We start from the raw sequence: 10,570 nt of genomic DNA, 5'->3' as shown, positions 1-10,570 counted from the left end.
AGCACAGACTGACATGATATACAATTTTTATTTGCTTATATTCTTTCTCACTTATTAATTATAGAAAATTTTGTTTCTCAGCACTCTACACTTTTTGACTAGAAAATGGTCAAATCAGCATATATCACTCAAATGAGTGAAAGAATTTCTCATTAAATCTTTAAAAAAACATGATTTATTGAGTAAAATGCTAAGTGTAAGACAGAAATTCCTAATTGGAGATGTCAGATATGATACCTTTAAAAGAATCAGATCTCTAAAAAGCCATATATGTATGTTTGCATTTACATGCATGTGTGTGTGTGTGTGTGTGTGTGTGTGTGTGTGTGTGTGTGTGTATTTGACAGCAAAGTACAAATTGTAGCATTTCATCACGTTTGTAATGCCCATTTGTGAAAATTAATCATGTTACTTTTTTCATTCCTAGTCATCACCTTCACTTCATGGAGACAGGGAATCTTACAAGAGTTTCAGAATTTCTTCTTCTAGGACTTTCAGAACAACCAGAACTGCAACCCCTCATATTTGGCTTCTTTCTCTCCATGTACCTGATCACTGTGCTTGGAAACCTGCTCATCATCCTGGCTGTCAGCTCAGACTCCCACCTCCACACGCCCATGTACTTCTTTCTCTGCAACCTGTCCTTGGTGGACATCTGTTTCACCTCTACCACCGTCCCAAAGATGCTGGTGAACATCCTAATAAAGAACAAAGTCATAACTTATGCAGGCTGCATCACCCAATTGTATTTTTTCATACTCTTTGGTTTGTTGGACAACTTCCTTCTGTCTGTGATGGCCTATGACCGCTTTGTGGCTATCTGTCATCCCCTGCACTACACGGTCATCATGAACCCCCGGCTCTGTGTGCTGCTGGTTTTTGTATCCTGGATCATGAGTGCCATGTATTCCTTGCTGCAAAGCTTAATGGTGTTGCGACTATCCTTTTGTACAATCTTAGAAATCCCCCACTTTATCTGTGAACTCCATGAGATGATCCAACTTGCTTGTTCTGACACCTTTCTTAATAACATGGTGATGTATTTTGGAGTTGGGCTGCTGGTTGGTGGTCCCCTGGCTGGTATCCTTTACTCTTACTCTAAGATTGTTTCTTCCATATGTGGGATCTCATCAACTCAGGGGAAGTATAAAGCATTTTCTACCTGTGCATCTCACCTCTCAGTTGTCTCCTTATTTTATTGCACAAGCCTAGGAGTATACCTCAGCTCTGCTGCTACCCACAGCTCACACTCAAGTGCAATAGCCTCGGTGATGTACACAGTTGTCACACCCATGCTGAACCCCTTCATCTACAGTCTGAGGAACGAAGACATAAAGGGGGCTCTGAAACGATTCTTTTTTTTGGAAGGAATAAAGATAACAGAATGATCATGAATTCTTGTCAAATATCAGAACATAGGCCAAAAATTAAAAAACAGCCGATTATCATAATTAACCTTAATTTTGTTTTTCTTAATTGTTGTAACAGTTAGCTAATATTACAGAACAAGCTGTCCTAAATGCTACATTTTACATAATTCATTTATTATCAACTGTGATTATACAATAGGAATTGTTCTGATTTCAGCTCAGATACTCATGAGTCTACATCAGCGGGAAGTCTCTACACTGTGTGTCCCTGAGCCTCAGTTCCTTATTTCTGATGGCAATATGGAATAAATAATTTTAATGAATGTGGGCAGAATAAATAAATTCTGTGGAAATATTTTTTGAGACTAAGAATTTTTTAATGAGTTAGCATTTTGTTTGTACTTATTACTTTTTAGTAAACATACTCATTCACATATTATGTACATACAGAGACTCAGCAATCCCATCTATTATGTTAAAGGAAATTTGAGAGAACTTTGGAGAGAACAGAAATAAAAATGATGACAGGTTGAAATAACTTAAAAATTTTAGAAATGTAGAAACTTAGATACAAAGATTTAGTGTAGAATGGTTGTCTTTAATTTTAATAATGAATCATTTTTCTATCTAAATGTCCAGACCTCAAAGTCAGAACCATATTTTCTTTTATGCAATGCAGAATTCTCTATACTAGCTAATGAGGCAGAATCTCCAAGTTGAGTATATTTCTTCTACTTGGAGGTAGAGTTGGGGTTGTGTGTAAGACAAAATGAATAAGATGAGATGCTTAAATTCAGCTTCCTCCAAAAAACCCTACTGCATAAATGTCTACATAAATTGCTATTTCTGCTGTAGCAAAGCACTGCACTCAGGGTTTAAAAGAAACAAATTTATTCACCTACAGTTCTGGAGGTCAAAAGCCTGATATGGGTCTCAATGGACTAAAATCGAGATGTCTGCAAGGCCACTTATCTTCTGGAGGCTTCAGACGAGAATTTGTTTCATCTCTGATTTTAATTTCTCATGGCCACAAGCATTCCTTGACTCAAGAGCTTTCTCCACCTTCAAATCCGGCAATGTAGCATCTTCCAATCTCCCTCTGATTTCAGCTATTATTTCTTTCTGTTCCACATTCTGAGACCACGGTGATTATATTAGTCCCACCTACATAATCACAGCCAATCTCCTTAAAGGCAGCTGATTAGCAAACTTATTTCATCTGCTACCTTATTCTTACCTTGCTATGAAAAATAACATATTACAAGTTTCTAGGAATTATAATTTAGATATCTTTTAGAGGCTCATACTCAACCTACTATAAATTTTTTTCATTAGTATATTACATGGTGTCATACAAGAAACCTTATGTAAAAGAATCGAACAAGGTATATTTCAGAAATATGTCATGTGACGTCATTCATGAAACTTTATATAAAATAGCTGAACAATGAATGTATAATAGTCTCTGGGATGAGCGAATACACTATTTCTTCAAAATTACATGCAGAAATGACTCTTGGTTCAGGAGACTTAAAACTACCTGCACCTGACTCTAACACAGAACCACAGCCTGGCTACTCGAGAGTGGTCCTCACTCCAGGACCTACAGCATCAACATCACCTGGGAGATGGTTTGATTCTCAGAATCTCTGGGCCTACAAGGATCTTTTGAATCAGAGTCTGCATTAGAACTAGAATCCTGGGTGAGTCACATGCACAGTGAAGTTGGAGAAGATCTGGTCTAGAATAAGTTGTCTCACCTTCTAAGTTGATAATTGGGGCAGAATAATTAGTTATGTTGTATGTTGTAGGTGTTTAGCAGCCTCCCTATATGTTGCCAAATAGCCCAGGGGCAACAACACCTTAAGTTGGGAAGCACTGGCCCAGAGTTGAAAACTGGAAGCATCCCATCCCTCACTCAATTTGTAACTTGGGGCAGACACTAAACTCCTTCAAGCTCCATTTCTACATAAAGGAATGGAGTTCATAATAATACTACCTCATGGCTAGATTTATTGGTAAATTAAATTGGACAGTCTATAAGGTGCTAAACTCAGATTACATGGCATAAAAATATTGAAATGTATCTTCTATAATAACAAATATTTTATAATAAAGGTCTGGATGACAACTCTTAGCTTGTGATATAAATTTAGAATCCCTAATTATCTTGACAAATGTGTCATGAAGCCACCCCTCACTCAATTTGTAACTAAACTCCTTTAAGCTCCACTTCTACATAAAGAAATGGAGTTCATTATAACATTACCTTATGGCTGGACTTATTGATAAATTAAATTGGACAAAGTCTATAAAGTGCTAAACTCAAAACGTGGCATAAAAATATTGAAATGAATCTCCCATCATTAACAAATATTTTATAATAAGAGTCTGGATGACAGTTCGTAGCTTGTGACACAAGCACAAAATCCCTAAGTATCCTAACATGAAGCCACAGAGTGTGGTGCCCATGATTGCACATCAAAAGAACACAGCTCTCCGCTTATTGTAGAGAGAATAGCAATTCTCTGGAGACCTCAGTCTGTGTCCCAACACAAATTTGCTTTATAGATCAATGGGACCTGTTCTTCACAGATTTCCTTCTTTTTTTTTTTTTTTTTAACCCCACTGGAGACAGGAGGTTTTGTTGATGCTGATGGGGCTAGGAACCGGGTTGGTGGGGGTGATGTGGGGCCTGAGTCAGTCAGCAATGCATAAGGCCTGGGCACGTGGGGACAAGTTAGGGCTTATTCATCTTCTCAGGATTCTGTGGCTCCTTCTTTGGGGAAGGACGAGAGCATCTTGAGGGGGGAGTAATTCAAAGAGCAACAAGGGAGAGGTTGGGGATAGTGGAGGTTCCTAACCTGAGAGAAGGCACCACAATAAGCAGCAACATCTGCGTGGAAAGCTGGGTCAGCTGGACAGTAGGGGAACATGGGGAGGGCGCACGGGGTTGGCTTCTTGGGGAGAGATCCAACCTTGGGCTAGGTGAGCTCTCAAGAATACCTGGTATTCCAGAGGAGACGGGGGCAGGGCCCAAAGCCCTTTTCCCTGTGAGACTCCTTAAAGGGAAATAGGCATTCAGGGAGCCCCATGGCTAGGGGTGCCAGGATTAATCCTTAAGGCATAGATGGGGACAGACAAGGCTCCAGAGCACAACTAGAAGGGATCGGGAGGCTGGTGCAGCATTCAAGCTGAGTGCCAGGGTCACAAGAGGACACAGGACCAGCCACACTTGACCAGTTTGGAGATGAGCATAGCCTGATTGCCTCAGAAACCACTTCCTTGACGCCATCCTCCCACAGGGCCTAGTGCTCAAGGTAGCACATAGCATGGATCTGCTTGACTGGTGCCTGGCCCTGCGATGGTGTGATGCGCACCTGGCCCTTCTCCTTAGGCACCACAGGGTGTAAGGCTGGGCCCTCAAATCCTTCTTGGTGCCCATCAGGAGGATGGGCACATCAGGGCAGTGATGGTACATCTCTGGATGCCACTTGTGCCATCCATTCTCAAAGAAAGGCAGACTGGCAAAGGAAAAAGAGATGACAAAGACATTGTCTGAGGGTAGGACAGTGAGCGGAATCCATTGTAATCCTCCTGGCCCTCTGTGTCCTGCTAGGATCAGGTTCACTGTGAGCTCATCAACTAACTGCACCTTAGGGAGTTGTGGAGGGGGTTGTATTCCTTGGGGAAGGCATCAGTTGTATAGCAGAGGAACAGGCAATTCTTTCCCACATCCCCATCGCCCACCACCACACACTTGACACTCTGCATTGTGGGTGCAGCTGCTGCAGTGGAGACAATGCCCCCTCCCCATTCTGGGCCCCTAGGATGCAGTGACCTGGAGCCCTCCCTGTCATGTGGGAGCTAGGGGCGGCAGGAGGCTTGAGAAGTACCTGATAGATTTTTTAGTCTCAGACTTCAGAGAAAATATGAAATCAAGGTTGGAATAAGGTGGTAGGAAGTTAGACCTCTGGGACATTGAGAACACAAAATCATAAAAATTAAGTTCATTTGACTTCTAACCTGGTCTTTTGGGTCATAGAATCATTAGGAAAAGTTCCTTTCTGTTTATTCCCGAGGCCCAGAGGGAAATCGTGCTTAGAGGTTGGCATAATAGGAGAGAGATTTGCCTGAAGAGTAGATAGAGAGAGCGATAATACCTCCTCTGTGCAGTTCCTCACTAGGTTTGGAATGCTGCCAGAACCAAGGACTCTTTCTCCTCATCACAAACTCTCAGGAACTCCACCACCGAAGACATTAGATATTTTTCCCCCTCATGTCCAATTCTTCCTACTATCTCTGTTTTTTTAATTGAGTTCTTTAAACTTCATTAAATACAGGACGGGAAACTAGTCATATGATCTGGCACATAATTAATTTAGTACTATCTGACCCTTATGAAAAATCAGAAAAACCAGATAAGCTTCAACTGAAATCCAGTTACCGTTTCCAAAAAATTACAAACAGAAGCTAAATGAAAACAGTGAATAAATACAGGACAGAAAACGATCAGATTAAAATGGAGTGCGAAGTTTACCTGTCTATTGGAGGACTACCCACTTGAATTTGGATACTGTTTCTATATTCTTTAAGGGAAAGATAATTTGATGTTGACAGCTTGCCTTGTCTCATTTTATTCCTAGTTTTTATAGCTGGAGGTGAAAATAACATGTCCCCAGGAAGTCATAGTGTGCCCATCTGTGAGTGCACATGTGCATGTGCATGTGTGTGTGTGTGGTGGGGGGGAGTAGGATGAGCAGTTCTCAAAATGGAGGTGTCTGAGATCATATACTCCAGAATGTGACCCTTGAAAAAGAGAGATAAGAATTGTTAACCAATGATAAAATGGGGATCCCTTTCTGTTCACAAGATTCCATGGAAATAAAATTAATAAACTGCAAGAAACAACTCACAGATGAAAGACTCCCTGTGTCTTGAAGTATCAGGAGTAGCAGTTCCCCCACGTCCTCTGACAGCATCTGTCATCACTCTCCCTCTTGCTCGTTCCCCTGGACTCACTGGCTGTTGTTGAGACTTGAATGTCTGAAACAAGCTCATCTTCAGCACCTCTACACTGGCTCTTTCTCCTGCAGAACACAAATTTCCCCCCAAAACTTGTGCTTTTTCTTCCTTGAGGTCACTGCTCAAATGTCATCGTGTTTTCAGGTCTTCCTTAAACCCAGTAAAAATGACAATCCATTCACTCAATTTTATATATGCTGTTTTTCCCTACATAGTACTGCAATTGCAGCATTTCTACCATGTTACTAATACCCATTTATGTAAAACTTAATCTTTTAAATTCACAGTTGTGACAACCACCACATGCTACCAGGAAACGATACACGACTTTCAGAATTCCTCCTTCTAGAACTTTCAGAAGAACCAGAACTGCAGCCCCTCATATTTGGCTTCTTCCTCTCCATGTACCTGATCAGTGTGCTTGGAAACCTGCTCATCATCCTGGCCATCAGCTCAGACTCCCACCTCCACACGCCCATGTACTTCTTCCTTTGCAACCTGTCCTTGGTGGACATCTGTTTCACCTCCAGCACCGTCCCAAAGATGCTGATGAACATTCAGACTCAGAGCAAAGTTATCACCTATAAAGGTTGCATCACACAGATGTATTTTTCCACATTCTTTGATTTGTTGGATGACTTACTTCTGACTGTGATGGCCTATGACCGCTTTGTGGCCATCTGTCACCCCCTGCACTACACAGTCATCATGAACCCCTGGTGCTGTGGGATACTGGTTCTGGTGTCCTGGATCATGAGTGCCTAGATTTCCTTGTTTCACAGCTTATTGACGTTGAGGCTGTCCTTCTGCACAGACTTAGAAATTCCCCAGTATTTCTGTGAAATTAATCAGGTGATCAAACTTGCCTGTTCTGACACCTTTCTTAATGACACAGTGATATATGTTGCAACGGGGCTGCTGGGTGGTGGTCCTTTGGCTGAGATCCTTTACTCTTACTCTAAGATCATTTCCAGCTCAGGGGAACTATAACGCATTTTCTGCCTGTGCGTCTCACCGCTCAGTTGTCTCCTTATTTTATTTTACACTCCTAAGAGTGTACATGAGCTCTGCTATTACCCACAGTTTATACTCATGTGCAGTAGCTTCAATGATGTACACTGTGATCAAACCCATGCTGAACCCCTTCATCTACAAGCTGAGGAATAAAGACATAAAAAGGGCTCTGAAAAGATTTTTTTGGGATGGCAGGAATAAAAAGACATTAATCATGAATGATGTCTTTGAAAATCAGAACACATGCCAAAAAATAAAAACAGCAGATTATTATAATTTTCCTCAGTTTCGTTTGCCTTAATTTTTATCAGTTAGCTAATGTGTATAAGTGTCCTGAATGCTGCGATTTATATCAGTTGGATTGTATCCTAGAAATTGTTCTGATCTCTGCTCAGATACTCATGATCTGCATCAGCTGGGAGTCTCTACACTGTGTGTCTCGAGTTCATTCATGATGTCATATGATTCTATAGTGCATCCCTCTTGAACCAAATTTTGACAGTTCATTTATATATGTAGTTTAATCTTCTGGTTTACAAAAATAGTTTACCAAGTGTAATTTGCCTCATATTAATGTCACTGTTTTCATATCCATATAAGACACATTGTTTTTTACTCAGTGATATTTCTTCCTCCCCTAATTAAATTGTGACTCAGCTACCTGTGCCATGTGTCCTACTTTAAGCCATGTTATTAGACTTTTTCTGCTGCACATTTTTTCTTTTTTAATTATTTTCTTCTTAAAAATATTGCTCTGACCTTCATTAATAAAATTATATATGTATCAAGAGTGCAATTCAATAACACGTAATATGTAATATTGCATTGTGTGCTCACCACCCAAAGGTAAATTTCCTTCTATCATCAAATATTTGACCCCTTTCTTGCACATATTTAAAATTTTTAATTAACTGAATTGAGAGTATATATTGCTTGGTCCATTATACATAATTCAGGAAACTGTATGATAGTTTTAAGTACATCGTTATATAATTGTGAAAAATTGATTCTCCCTGAGCATCAGTTCCTTATTTCTGATGGGAATGTGGGATAATAATAATTCTGATGAATGTGCTACAGAAGAAATAAATTTTGTAGAAATAACTTTTTGAGACGAAGAACTCTTTCATGAGTAAGTATTTTGTTTGTGTATATGTGTATTTATATACTGTTTTTTAATAAATAAAAACACTCACACATATGTACACACAGAGACTTAGTAATCCCATCTATTATTTTAAAAGGAAATTGGAGAGAAATTTGGAGAGGATAGGAATGAAAATGATGATAGGTTGAATTAACCTATCATGAAATTTTTTAAATATAGAAATTAGAGACAAAGACTTAAAGCAGAATTGCTGTCTTGAATTTTAATAACGAATTGTTTTCCTATCTGAATGTCCAAAGACCTCAAAGTCAGAATCACATTTACATTTCTGCAACGGGGAATTCCCTGTACCAGCTAATGGGGCAAACTCTCCAAAATGACCTTAGATTTTTTTCTTCTACAAGGGGGTGTGGGTGGAGGTTTACACAAAATGTCCTCACCCAGAGGAACCAAAATGAATGAAATGAGATGCTTGAAGTCAGTTTCCTAAAAAAACAATTATTGGATAAATGTCTGTATAACATTGCTATTGCTGCTATAACAAATTACCACTCTAGGGATTTAAAAGAAAGAAATTGATTCGCCTATAGTTCTGAAAGTCAGAAGCCTGAAGTGAGTCTCATTGAACTAAAATCCTGATGTCTGCAGTGCCAATTCCTTCTGGAGGCTTCAGAAGAGAATCTCTTTCCTCTCCTATACCAGTTTCTCGTGGCCACAAGCATTCTTTGGTTCACGAACTTTTTCTACCTTCCAAGCCAGCAGTGTAACATCTTCCAATACCCCTGTGATTCCAACTATTCTTCCTTCTTGTTCCACATTCTAGGACCACGGTGATGACATTAGTCCCATGTGCAAAATCATAGCCAATATTCTTAAAGTCAGGTGATTAGCAAACTTATTCCATCTGCTACCTTATTCCTTCCTTGCTATGAAAAACAACATATTACAAATTTCTGGAAATTTCGATGTGGGTATCTTTTGGAGGCTCTTATTCTGCCTACTATAAAATTTTCTTAGCCGTATATATAAAAGAATGGAACAAGGTACTTTTCCAGAAATATATAATATAATGTCAATCATGAAATTGATATAAAATATAAAACAATGAATTTATAATAGCCTCTGGATGAGTGAGTACACTATTCCTTAAAAATTACATGCAGAAATGACTCTTGGTTCAGGAGACCTAAAACTATCTACGCTTTTGATTCTAACACAGAACCACCGCCTTGCTGCTCAAAGAGTGGTTTTCAGACCAGGACCTAGAGCATCAGCATCACCTGGGAGATGGTTTGATTCTCAGAATCTCTGGGCCTGCAAAGATTTGCAGAATCAGATTTTGCATTTGAACTTGAATCTTAGGTAACTCGGATGCACAGTGAAGATGAAGAAGAGATGGTATAGAATAAGTTTTCTCTCACCTTTGCATGTTGACAATTGAAGAATAATCATTACTTGTGCTTGGTGTTGTAGGTGTTTAACAGCCTCCCTAGACATTGCCAAATAGCCCAGGGACAACGTCATCACAGGTTGGGAACCGCTGGCCCAAAGTTTGAAAACTGGAAGAATCCTGACAGATTCCAATCAAGGCCCATCTCTCAGTCAGTTTGTAACATGGGTCAGACACTAAACTTCTTCAAGCCCCATTTCTATGTAAAGACATGGAGTTCATAATAATACTACCTCATAGAATTGACTTTTTAAAAATCTTAAATCAGACAGTCTATAAAATGCTAAACTCACATTACATGGCATAAAATTATTAAAGTGTGTCTCTCATAATTAACAAACGTTTTATAATGAGGGCCTGTAAAACTGCTCTTAACTTGTTCAAAATTCCTAATTATTTTGACAAATGAGTCAGGAAGCTAAAGAGTGTGGTGCCCAGGATTGCATATACAAAGGAGCACAGGTCTCCCGTTTTTGTAGAGGGAATAGCAATTCTCTGGAGACATCAGTCTGTGTCCCACCACAAATCTGCTTTATAGATTAATGCTACCTGGTTCTGATAGATTTCTTGGTCTCCGTCTTTGGAGAAAAATGAAGTCAGGGT

The 10,570-nt window shown here is 39.6% G+C and overlaps 1 protein-coding gene and 2 pseudogenes across 1 annotated transcript; 2 read left to right on the top strand and 1 right to left on the bottom strand.

The window, feature by feature from the left end:
* The first annotated feature begins 443 nt into the window (after positions 1–443).
* LOC105309508 (olfactory receptor-like protein OLF4) lies at positions 444–1,388 on the top strand. The gene has a single exon (XM_011385705.2). It carries the CDS (start codon positions 444–446, stop codon positions 1,386–1,388), a length of 945 nt encoding a protein of 314 aa, XP_011384007.2.
* A 3,101-nt stretch (positions 1,389–4,489) lies between these two features.
* On the bottom strand, positions 4,490–5,144 carry LOC105309507 (annotated as a pseudogene).
* A 1,554-nt stretch (positions 5,145–6,698) lies between these two features.
* Positions 6,699–7,710, top strand: LOC105309506 (annotated as a pseudogene).
* The last annotated feature ends 2,860 nt before the right edge of the window (positions 7,711–10,570 follow it).

The sequence above is a fragment of the Pteropus vampyrus genome, unplaced genomic scaffold (assembly GCF_000151845.1).
Source record: "Pteropus vampyrus isolate Shadow unplaced genomic scaffold, Pvam_2.0 Scaffold754, whole genome shotgun sequence".
Lineage (NCBI taxonomy): Eukaryota > Metazoa > Chordata > Mammalia > Chiroptera > Pteropodidae > Pteropus > Pteropus vampyrus.
The sequence above is the reverse complement of the archived record's forward strand: the minus strand, read 5'-3'. Positions and strand labels throughout refer to the sequence as shown.

Coding starts and splice junctions, on each gene's coding strand:
- LOC105309508 (XM_011385705.2), top strand. CDS start 444: ATGGAGACAGGGAATCTTACAAGAGTTTCAGAATTTCTTCTTCTAGGA.